The sequence below is a fragment of the Enhydra lutris genome, unplaced genomic scaffold (genome assembly GCF_002288905.1).
Source record: "Enhydra lutris kenyoni isolate GAN:26980312 unplaced genomic scaffold, ASM228890v2 scaffoldscaffold38, whole genome shotgun sequence".
Taxonomy (NCBI): domain Eukaryota; kingdom Metazoa; phylum Chordata; class Mammalia; order Carnivora; family Mustelidae; genus Enhydra; species Enhydra lutris.
In genome coordinates, this window is record NW_019154122.1 from 5,054,590 (window position 1) to 5,066,338 (window position 11,749).

At 54.1% G+C, this 11,749-nt stretch overlaps 2 protein-coding genes across 3 annotated transcripts in view; both read left to right on the forward strand.

Annotated features, from left to right (window-relative positions):
• LOC111154788 (kinesin family member 17) overlaps positions 1-1,239 on the forward strand; it is a 39,675-nt gene extending 38,436 nt beyond the window's left edge. For both annotated transcript variants that reach the window (XM_022514700.1, XM_022514699.1), the window contains exon 15: positions 1,061-1,239. In XM_022514700.1, the coding sequence (XP_022370408.1) occupies positions 1,061-1,239 (179 nt within the window). The remainder of the gene's footprint in view (positions 1-1,060) is intronic.
• Positions 1,240-3,500: 2,261 nt separating this feature from the next.
• LOC111154573 (dolichyl-diphosphooligosaccharide--protein glycosyltransferase non-catalytic subunit) lies at positions 3,501-11,748 on the forward strand. Its single transcript, XM_022514222.1, has 11 exons — positions 3,501-3,747; positions 3,957-4,067; positions 7,433-7,519; positions 8,510-8,613; positions 8,727-8,821; positions 9,110-9,203; positions 9,587-9,735; positions 10,117-10,264; positions 10,781-10,901; positions 11,008-11,114; positions 11,205-11,748. The coding sequence occupies exons 1-11, from the start codon at positions 3,594-3,596 to the stop codon at positions 11,352-11,354; spliced, it is 1,320 nt and encodes a 439-aa protein (XP_022369930.1). The 5' UTR covers positions 3,501-3,593; the 3' UTR covers positions 11,355-11,748.
• Position 11,749: the final 1 nt, after the last annotated feature.

The window sequence follows — 11,749 nt, forward strand, 5'->3', positions numbered from 1 at the left end:
CCAGCCTTCTGCCAGCTGGGATAGACGTGATGGGTGGGTTGGAGTCAGGTCCAGGGTAAAAACCCCTTCCCATCCCTGAGCCTCAGTTTCCTCAGCTGTACACTGAGGGGGCATGCCTGCCTCCCAGGGTTAGGTGAGAAGAGGTGGGGGAGCGGCCCAGCCCAGAGCCTGGCACACGGTGTGTGTGTCCCGTGCCCAGACTCCCTCTCCCTGTCCCCCTTCCTCTCCTGGCACAGAGCCGCCGTGTTTGGTTCCTCTGCCTCCCCTGAGCACAGGAGGCCTGTGACACACAGCTGGGGTGCTGGCACGTGCTCACCGGCTTCCACAAATGTCAGTAGTGTGGCTTTCTCCCACGGAGCCAAAGGGGGCAGACGGGGCCACAGAAGTGAAACACTTTTAAAAGCAAGAATTGAAAGTCACTTTGTTTTTCCATTTCTGTTTTCAAGATTTTATTTATGTATTTATTTGAGAGAGAGAGCATGAGAGCACAGGGGAGGGGCAGAGGGAGAGGGGGAGGGAGAGTCTTAGGCAGACTCTCCACTGAGGAGCCTGACGCTGGCTCGATCTCACAACCCTGAGATCATGACCTGAGCCAAAACCAAGTTAAGAGCTGGATGCTTAATTGAGCCACCCAGGTGCCCCACGTTCTTCCATTTCTAAAAGCAAAATCAAAGGCCACAGAGCTTATAATAGCCACAAAAAGCAAATCTCAGTTCTACGTTGAGACTGTTGAGGAGGCAGAGTTCAGTAGAGCTGAGAATCAGGAAGGAAAAACAGCACAGGACACAAATGAACATCAGTTGAGGACCCGGCACTGTGCCCATGTTGCAGATGAGGAAACTGAGGCCCTGAGCCCCGAGGTCACAGTTGCATGCAGCTGGGCCCCGAGTGCAGGCCTGTCTGGCTCAAGATCCTGGGCTGCCTGAGTCTGAGTCTCTAGAACTCCGAGCTCCTGGCCCAGACCCTCTGGTGGGACCAGACCTTCAGCTGGGCGGGGTGAGGTGGGCTCCCCATCCCCGTGTCCCTTGGCTCACTGCCTTCTCTGCCCCCTTCTCCACAGGGCATCACAGCTCACCCCCTGGCCTCGGCTCCCCACTCAGCAACACCTCTGCCATGTCGCCTACCCAGGCCCCCGAAATGCCCCAGCCCCGGCCCTTCCGCCTCGAGTCCCTTGACATTCCCTTTTCCAAGGCCAAGCGTAAGAAAAGCAAAAGCAGCTTTGGCAGTGAGCCTCTGTGAACACGGCCGCCTGCTGCTGCCCTGCCTTGGGGCTTCCGTGAGACTGCCAGGCCGCCCCCCGACCCCCGCCAGGCCTCCTCCCCATGGCCCCCATGGTGTCCGGATGCTCGAGAGGGGTCCTTGCCCTGGGAAGAGGCTTTCCCTTCCCTGTTACCCATCCTTGTGGAGGTGCACTCCGGCTCTCCATGCCACACCAGTGTTCTATCTGCTCACCTGCCACAGCCTGCCGCGCGTGCCCCCCACCCCCGTTCCGTTACTCTGTGCCTCGATGGGCTCAGAAACCTCACGGCGTTCACCAGCAGCCCCAAAAGAGTGGGCAGCAACTCCGTGTTGATCAAGGACAGCATCTCGGTGCTAGACCATCATGCCTCTTGTCTATCAGGCCAGGAAGCTGGATGGCGTGGGCACAGGGGTCTTGGAGCTCACACCCAGCTGGTGTGTGGCCTAGAGGAGGCTTCCCCACATGAGGCTGCCCCAATAAACTGCCTTTTACCGATGAGCTCCCTTCCCCAGTCCTCTGACAGTGTCATTGGGGCCCCTCCTGCCACGGCTGCCTGGCCTTCACAGGGAAGCGCCTTTTGGAGCGGTGTTTCTTAACTACCTGATGCCTTTAAAAACGGGCTGTGGGGTTTCCGTAACTCCCCACACTTGTGAGTACAAGTGCATTTTTCTGGGGCGAGCACCTCATTCAATTCTCCAAAGATCTGAGTTAGGAAAGCAGATCCCTTGTTTTGGACAATAAAGATTGTGTCTTGCTGAAACCCAGAAAAAGGCCAGGGGTGTGGCCTCAGGGGCTGTGCTGGAACTGGGTGCCCTGAAGTGGCCAGGAATGAGCCCAGGTCATCCCCGCTATTGAGGGCACAGCCCTCCCCTTGCCCTTCGTATCCCAGGCCTGCCCTGCAGGAGGGCCCCACCATCTGAGGGAAAAGGCCTGGCCTTTGGTTGAAGAGGAGACTCTCATTTCACCCTGGGCTCCATCTGTGAGAGGGGAACAGCTGCCTCCTAGGGGTATTGGTTCAATGAGAGTTAAGTGATGTTCCCAGCACGTAGCAGGTGCCCCGTATTAGTCCCCCTTGTTTGTTCTCCTCTGCATTTTGCATTAATTACTGTGGTGGATCCCACAAGCCACATGCCTGGGCCAAGCTCACGCCCTGGGGATCAGTCTAACTGCAGGCAGGCTGCAGGACCCGTGTTGAGAAGGATAAAGATCGGGTGTTTATGGGGAACAGAGTGCCCTTGTGAAGGGTAGGGCTATCATAAAGGATGGAGAAGATCCTGGGGGGCTTAAGATGGGAATGAGGAGGGCATGAGCAAAGGCAGGAGGTGGAGTGTGTTCAAGGTTGGAGCCCTGCAGCAGGGAAGCCCTGAGCAGGGCTGAGAGGAGGATGTGGCTGCCAAGATCAGCTTCGATAGAGACCTGAGTGAGGAGTCTTGGGTGTCCCTGAGCTGTGGCAGACTCCTAAGCCACCAAATGGCATCACTGGGTCTGAGTTCCAGGGGGACCGATGTGGGATCATACGCAGAAGGGCGGGACTGCTGGACTGGGGCCCAGGGGAGGGGTGAGGCTGAACTCACAGCGGAGCCAGTGGAGACGGAGAGGAGGTAGAAAAAGTTAAGGAGACGGATGGAGGGAGATTTTGACTTTTGCGCTTCGAGGACAAATGTGAAAGGTCAGAACAGCTACCTTCTCTCTCCGCAATTACCTTCACCATTTGCCCCAGGATTGTGGTTGGGACCAGAGAGTCACTGAAATCTTGGAACTGATTGCGGCAGCTTTTCCTCAGACCCGTGGTGGGGCTGATGCTCAGCCTCACTCTGCACTGGGTGCTTCAAACCTGTCCTCGAGCTCCCACGAGCCCAGGCTTTTTCCAAAGGCCGCAGGTGAGTGGGAGAGCTGGGCCTCGCCGTCGTTTCTATTTCCAGCCTAACCCTAACGGAGGAGGTGCTCCCTGGCGGCCACCACCGCCCAAGGTCCCAAGAAGGACTGGCCGGTCTGATGAAGAAGCGGGATCTGGGGTCTGGGCGGGAGTCCGGCCTGGGCGGAGCCTACGGGCGCTCGGCCTTTTTGACTGGCTGCGGCTGCGGAGCTGTCTTTCTAGGATTGAACCTTTTCCTTTGAGGAGGCGGGACCTCTCACCCCGTCCGCCAATAGAGTTTAGAGACTCCGCCCCCAACCGGGGCACTTCCGGTGATGCTCTCCCATCATCTCCGTCCCGGCGGCGGCCGCGGCTGGCGGGCCGCGGCGTACCCAGATCACTTCCGGGTATTACTCCAAGACCACGAGCTGCGATTGGGCAGCCTAGACGGGGCACTTCCTGTGCCCAGGTGCTTGGGATCTTGGCAGAAGGAAGAAGATGGAGCCCGGCGCCGGGGCCCGCGCTTGGTCTCTCCTGTGGCTGCTGCTGCCCTTGCTTGGCCCGGCCTGCGCCAGCGGTCCTCGCACCTTAGTGCTGCTGGACAACCTCAACCTGCGGGAGACGCACTCGCTTTTCTTCCGAAGCCTGAAGGGTGAGACCGGGGCCCGAGGGGGCGGTGGGGGAAAGTCGGGTTGGAAAAGCTCCCGACCCCCAGGGCAGCGACCACCCTCCCTCGCTCCTTCCGATTTTCCACGAAGAGGCTGTCCACTCTGGCCTCTCGCTCGCGGCGGGCGGCCGTGGTCTCTGCAGCGGCGCTTTCCCCTGGCGTCCCGTCTGCCTCAGCTCCCTGTTCTCGTCCAGACAGGGCCTTTGAACTCACATTCAAGACCGCAGATGACCCGAGCCTGTCCCTCATTAAGTACGGGGAGTTCCTCTACGACAATCTCATCATCTTCTCCCCCTCGGTAGAAGGTAAGTGCTGCACGTCGCTCCCAGAACTGGGGTTCAAGGCCCACGGCTGATTGATCTCTTTCTTTTGGATCTTGCGCATTTTCTGGGTCATGGCATGGGTCACCAGCCCTGGACACTGCTGCTACCGGGGAAGAAGAAAATGTTCACTTCTGACCTGGGCCTGGGAGGGAACGTCTCCTTTCTAAAAGACACAGCTGAGAGATGTGTGTTCAAGTGTTGCACAGACAGTGGAAGTGCAGGCCCTGCTACCCTGAGAAGGGGGTTTTCTCTATAAAGGGTCTGGTAGGAAAGACAGAGAGTGCCCCTGCTTGGGTTGGCCTCTGTGGGGAGAGAAAATGTTATGCTATTAAATAGTTTGCCTGCAGAGGCATTGTGATAATTGATGGTAAGAATTGAGATGGATTCGGTTTCTAATGGCTAGAACATTAGCCGTAATTTAGCCCAGCCCCCTACTGGAGACTGGATGGGTATGTCCAGGGCCTAGCAGAGAGCTGGTTGTTGAACAGAATGAACGTCTTCCCTGGCTTATCCAATTGATACGTCAACATTCCTGTGACAGCTTACAAGTTGTCCTCAGGTGGATGGGAATGTCACCGAGAAGGAAGCGAGCTGTAGGTGAGAAGGGTTGGGGGAAGGCCAAGCTAGGCTCTTGCTTTGGGAATGTCAGAGAAGCTAAACAGTGTTTCTCAAATCTTAGTCATTTCTGTACCTCCTTCCTGATTTTTACTGTATTCCACATCACCCATTAATACTTAATGTTTCTTTAAATTAACCCCTTTAAAAAAAAGGGAAAAAAGAAACAACAAAACTCTAACAGCATTTTAAAAGGAAACCAGTAATGAACCCAGTATCTCCACGAAAAATGGAAAGCTGGTATCATCACTTTTTTTCACTAAAACGTAACTATAAATAGAGTAAACGCTGTTAAGTTCTAGCCGGGTTCTGTTGCCTGCTGAAGGCACTGAGTCTGGGGCTTCCACATAAAGGAGACTAGCAAACGTTAGAGAAATGTTAAGATCAGTATCAAACTAAGACATTCTCTTTGATGGGGCAAGCTTGAAAAATCATTTTAAAGGGAAGAAGGGCTCTCTGAGATTCAGTGTTTAAAGCTCGGCCCACATCACTGTTGTAGTTCTTCTGCGCCTAGCGCAGTAAGTCCCGCCTGCTGCAGGAAAGCTGCATGGGCGCTCCTGGGGAGAAGACTTGTATGTGCTGGGGGTGGTTTAGGGTAAGAACTTGGCCTTGGCTCTGTGGTGCTGTGACTAGTTAGCCCCCTCAGGTGTGAGAACCCTGGCCTGGCTTCCTTCTCCATCCCCGTGGGTTCCTCCCTGACTTTGGGATTAGTAAGCTCCCAAGTCACATGCAATGCTGGCATAGAAGAATGGTCCTTTAGCACATCCTTCGTACCCGGAAAAGACTACAGAAAGGTGGAGAGGTGTCCTAGATTCAAGCCCAGGTAGCTCCATCTCACAGCCTGGATTCTTGCCACTGTACAAAGATTTCTCAACGGTGGCACTTCTGGACATTTGGGACTGGATAACTCTGTTTTAGGGGGCGGTCTTGGGCACTGTGAGATGTGTAGCAGCATTCTGAGCCTGTGTCGCACTAGATGGCAGTAGCCACCTCCGGACATTGCTCATAGGGCGGAATTGCCCCTGGCCAGGAACCACACTATCTACTGTGCTTGGAACTGCTTTTGAATTGTCCGACCCTGCCTGGCCTGTCTGTAGGAGGGGGGATAGAGGGCTTTCTGAATGTAGTAGAAGAGGTGAAGCTGTAGGTACAAAATGTTCTGTCAGTGCCTGAAGGTAAGGTAAACTGCTTTTTTCTTTGTTTTTTTTTTTTCCTGAAAATGACCCCTCAGAAGGCCATTCTCATAGTTGTATCTGTACATAGTCATATTACAGACTCATAATGGATGTGTAATGGACAGACTTCTCTATCCAGTCTCAGTACACGGCACTTGCTTGAGCTGGAAATCTTGGGGTTGTCCTTAGCCCTCCCCCTCATACCCCGTATCTGGTCCGTAACAGGCCCTGCTGACTTTACCTTCACAATAGGAGTGAGGCCCCCCCTCCTGTTTCCCTCCTGTCTTCCTCCTCCTCCTCTCTTCCTTCCCTCCCTTACCCTTCTCTCTTCACTGCCTGGATTATCACAGTGGCCTCCTAACCCACTGCTCTGCGTCCATTCTAGTCCCGTACCCGATTCTCCACCCGGCTGCCAGAGTCGTCCTTTAGAAATATGAAGCAGGTCATGTTGGTGTCCTGTTCGAAAGCCGCCAATGGCTCCTCCTCATGGCCAACCTCACAGGGGCCTATAGAGCCTTGTGAGCTGCCCTCCCCACTTCAGCGCGGCCTTACCTGCTTCTGCTCGCCCCTTCACACTCCAGCTGAGCCACACTGGGCTCCTTGCTGGGACAGGCTCACCTGCCTCGGGGACCCCACACCTGTCATTCTCGATGCCCCCCATGCTGCCTGGGCCACTCTCACACCTCAGATGCTACTTGCCCTGGGTCTTCCCTGACATCCTGTATATGTAGCTCCCGCTCCTTCCCACTGTCCTTTTCTTTCTGCAGAAAAGAAATAATGTTCTTGTAATGACCAAGTGAATTCCTAAGCATTCCCTCCATTACTTTATGTTGAACATCAGGTTGTACTTTGGGGAAGACTCTTGATCTGGTTCTGGGTGCTCGTGGCAGTCCCCAGACCAGGATTGACTGACCAAAGAAAGATACTGTCTCATAAATACAAAGGTTGGAAGTTAATGTGTTTTTTTGGGGATCACTTTAATAAAAGCAGTCTGCAGAGTGGTTCTGTTATGGCTCTTGTGGCTCTAAATCATAGGATTAATAGGGGGGAAAGTTACGCATGTTGGCAAATGAGTACTAGTGTCAAGTGACCGCATCATCCTCATTTAGAAGTGCTCATTCTAAGACAATTTAGATGGAAGTGAAATTGGTGGGTTCTAGAGAACCATCAGCCAGAAGTCACTCCAGTGATGACAGAGATACTGATGTGAAAAGCGCAGGTGGTGAGTTTGAATGAAGTTGTATCATGACATGTGAGTGGGAAAATGCAACTTTTCTGAACATACATTTTATATGTGATTTGAAATGTGCATAACTGACAACTATAATTGGTAGGTGTTTGACTCTGTCATTTATACTTCTCAAAGTTAAAAGCTTATGAATTTAAGTCATTCCTTTAAGATCTTCAGTTTGGGGAAACAGGCATATATGGTAAATGACCGTCTCGTTGTGGGCCGCAGAGGCTGGGATGGATCGTGGCTGGTCGGCGGTCCAGTCTCCCCGCCCACGTGTCCGAGGAGCACTCTGGCTCAGTCAGTCTGTCTGGTGCTTCTTTCAGATTTCGGAGGCAACATCAATGTGGAGACTATCAGCACATTTATCGACGGTGGAGGCAGTGTCCTGGTGGCTGCTAGCTCAGACATTGGTAAGTCTGAGTTGGGAACGTCTAGTGCTTTCCATCATTTCTCTGGGAAGCTTGGCGAGTTTTACAAATGGAAGCTGCCAGATTGGTGCTCACTAGGCGGGCTGAGCAGTGAGTATGGGAACTGCAGAGCCATTCAGTCCCTTCTGTGCTCCTGTGACCAGAGATGTTGGGCCTCTTAAGGGCTGGGGACCCTGTTTTTTCCCTTTGTTTTGTTTTTGTTCATGTTGGTGGGACTTCCCTTACAAAAAGACGACAAGTCGGGGCTCCTTGGGCAGACCTCAGAGCATTTTGGTAGATTATTTTTTTGTTTCCTGCTTTGGAAAATTTCAGAGATACGTGGCAGTGGGGAGAGAGCAGCACCCTGAGGCCTGCATGCGTGCTACTCGGCTTCTGCAGTCACCTGGCCGGCCTTGTTTCATTTTTCTCAGCATTGACAGATGTTTTTTTTTGTTTTTTTTTTTTAAAGATTTTATTTGAGAGAAAGAGCATAGGAGTAGGGGGACAGAGAGGGAGAAGCAGACTCCCTGCTGAGCAGGAAGCCTGACTTGGGGCTCGAGACCATGACCTGAGTCAAAGGCAGATGCTGAACCGACTGAGCCACCCAGGTGCCCCAGCATTGCCAGATGTTTACAATCGTACTGGGTGGGCTTCTCGTTGGGGGTGACAAGGAGGAGAGAAGTCCTGTGAGGCCAGCCTCATCCAGGTCACGTCTGTCTGAGGTACCTGCTTTGCCCCAACAGGGGTTTCTGTGTGTTGGGGGTGGAGGCAGCCAGGTGGTTGGTTGTGTTACCCCTTCAGGTTCTGACCCCCGCAGTGAGAGTGCCATGCTGTGTCCTGCGGTCCAGCTGGGGCTGACCTCAGCCAGGGGAAGCTGCAGGGCTCTGGGGTAACTGGGACAGAGTGAGTCACCAGGATGTCAGGGCAAGTGACACTGCTTGGCCCAGGGTGCATCTCTAAGGGCTGAGCCAGGCATTTCTTGGGTCTGTGCAGGTGATCCTCTTCGAGAGCTGGGCAGTGAGTGTGGGATTGAATTCGACGAGGAGAAAACGGCTGTCATTGACCATCACAACTACGACATCTCAGACCTTGGCCAGGTAATCAGGCCCTTAGAGCAGAGTTCAGCCGGGAAACCGAGAGGAGGTCGGGAGGGAGTCCTTGGTGTGGGGGTCCCTCTTCCTGACCCTCGTCTTTCCCTCTGCCACTGCAGCATACGCTCATTGTGGCTGACCCCGAGAACCTGTTGAAGGCCCCAACCATTGTCGGGAGATCATCTCTGAACCCCATCCTCTTTCGAGGGGTCGGGTGAGTGAGAAGGCATAGGGTGCTAGAACCCTGGAAAGGACAGGACCACTTTCTTTTGTTGGGAAACTAACCCAAACTTGATTTGGGGGCATTCCTTTCACTGGAGGACGTGCACAAAATTAATTTCGGAAACGCAGAGTCAGACTTAATTGTTGCGGTGGGAGGAGGGCTGCTGTTGTAGCAGGGGTTCATCTGTTGAGAAAGCAGGACTCATCCCTGTGAAGAAACAGCCCTTAGGGACCCCAGGTCCTTGGGCTCAGTGTCGGGTGTTCTCTTTTCCTTCCCCAGGATGGTGGCTGATCCTGACAATCCCTTGGTATTGGACATCCTGACAGGCTCCTCCACCTCTTACTCCTTCTTCCCGGATAAACCTATCACCCAGGTGAGGGGCCTTTGCCGCCTTGAGGCCTCTAGATCCTGGACCTGGTGGTAGAGCACTTTATTTGAAAATGAGAAGCAGGGCGCCAGCTCTTGTGCAGCTCAGGTCTTGATCCCAGGATCGTGAGATTGAGCCCTTGTTGGGCTCCATGCTGCATGTGGAACCTGTCCCTGTGCCCCCTTTCTCTCTCTTTCTCAAAAAACAAAACAAAACAGGAGAGCTCACTGCAGGGGCTGGGCAGTGAGAAGTTGGTGGACGCAGGGGGCTGGGGGAACAGAGGCAGTGGGACCTCAGGTACCACCATCAGGTAGGGCCCAGGTGCTTGTGGTCTAGTCACTTGTCCTTTGCCCGAGCTCTCTTGGATGACAGCCCCCTGTTGTTCCCAGTACCCCCATGCAGTGGGGAAGAACACCCTGCTCATTGCCGGGCTCCAGGCCAGGAACAACGCGCGGGTCATCTTCAGCGGCTCCCTGGACTTCTTCAGTGACGCCTTCTTCAACTCAGCAGTGCAGAAGGCCGCGCCTGGCTCTCAGAGGTCGGTGCTGGGGGCTCTGGGGGGTGTGGTCCGGGGTGCTGGGGAAGAAGAGCCTTTTAGCGACAGGGGTGTCAGAGGCTAGCTATCTTCAGATACTTTAAAATAATTTGGAAGACTTTTGTTGCCATTATTGGTGTTGGCACTCCACAAACTTTTCAAGTAGTAATGGCTTATCTGGCGATGTTTCGATGTGTATTAATTGTACAGGTGACCCCCAGAGCACCACCACCTGACAGCTTTGCCATGTGCCCTTCAGGCAGGATACCTAGATATGCATGGCCCCCAGGGTTTATCTCGATGAATAGGGATCTGTCTCACTTATCAGGCACCCCTGGGAAGAAGCCGGTTCTGGTGCTGTAGCTTCGATTTCCCCTTCTGCAGGTACTCCCAGACGGGCAACTATGAGTTAGCTGTGGCCCTGTCCCGCTGGGTGTTCAAGGAGGAAGGGGTCCTCCGCGTGGGGCCTGTGTCCCACCATCGGGTGGGTGAGACAGCCCCACCCAATGCCTACACTGTCACTGACCTTGTGGTAAGCGCACCTTGGAGCAGGAGGGTCCCCTTGCGGTTTTGGCCAAGTTGCTGTGGCTTGAAAGTCTTTATTGAACATTTCTCTGATGGCCTTAGTGGCCTAAATAAGGAAGAAGAAATTCATCTCTACTCCTAAGAATGTCCGTGTAGGTGCAGAGCGCCTGGCACATAAGCTGATGTCTGAAGGGGTGTGGGTTTGAAGGGGCGTGGGTTCGCCTTGGAAGGGCAGGAGAGGGATGGCTTCCCCTGGTGCTCGCTGCTGGGAGCGGGATTCGCTAGTCGGGTCTGGAGGATGTAAAGGGGTAGGAAAGGTGGCAGCAGGAAGGCCCAAGAGTGCCCGGCCCACTTGTGAGCGAGTGGTCTGGGTGCAGACTTGGATGGGCCTGTGCCAAGCTGTGGCTTGGAGTTCCTGTCCCGGGTGGGGGGTGGGGCTCCCCCGGAGTCTAGTCAGGCAGATGAGCAGTTCAGAGCAGCTCCGAGGGTGGCGGCCCCCTGGCTAACCAGCCTGTGGTCTCAGGAGTACAGCATCGTGATCGAGCAGCTCTCAGATGGCAGATGGGTCCCCTTTGATGGTGATGACATTCAGCTGGAGTTTGTCCGCATTGATCCTTTCGTGAGGACGTTCTTGAAGAAGAAAGGTAAGTAGGAGTGGTGCATGGGAAAGCTGCGGGCCGACAGCCCCACGGTGGCTTGCTCTCGTGAGGCAGGAAGCCGCTCCTGGTTACAGTCTCGGATCTTCCCCAGGTGGCAAATACAGCGTCCAGTTCAAGTTGCCAGACGTGTATGGAGTGTTCCAGTTTAAAGTGGATTACAACCGGCTAGGCTACACGCACTTGCACTCTTCCACTCAGGTGAGCGGCAGTCACGGTCCCCTTTTTGGCTATAGTCACCCCGCCTGTGCCGCTGGGCGGCCGGGACCTGTCACCTCTGCCCTGTCGTAGGTGTCCGTGAGGCCCCTCCAGCACACGCAGTATGAGCGCTTCATCCCCTCGGCCTATCCCTACTACGCCAGCGCCTTCTCCATGATGCTGGGCCTGTTCATCTTCAGCACGGTCTTCTTGCACATGAAGGAGAAGGAGAAGTCTGACTGAGGGGCGGAGCCCTGGGACTCCTTAAGACACGCGGATGGGAGTTATGTAGAATTGGGTCTTCCTGTATGGTGGGTTTTTTTTTTTTTTTTTAAAGCCGTGTGACAGTGGCACAGCCTTACCTCAGGGGGAAATGCAGCATCGAGTACCAAGGGGTGGGGGGTGGGGACTGATTTTTATGTGTGCTAAGTGGTATTTTTCATATGTGGTCACTCTCATTTCTAAGATAAACATTGCCCTCCAACTCTGTCTGGCCCGTGGCTTTGCTGTGGTGGGGATGCTGTTCAGTTGTGGTGCTGACCAAGGACTGCATTTCCCTTAAGCATGAAATCCTAGAACTTCAAGGGAGAGGACATGGTTAATTAAATACACCAAGGTGTTTGACTTTCTAACAGGAT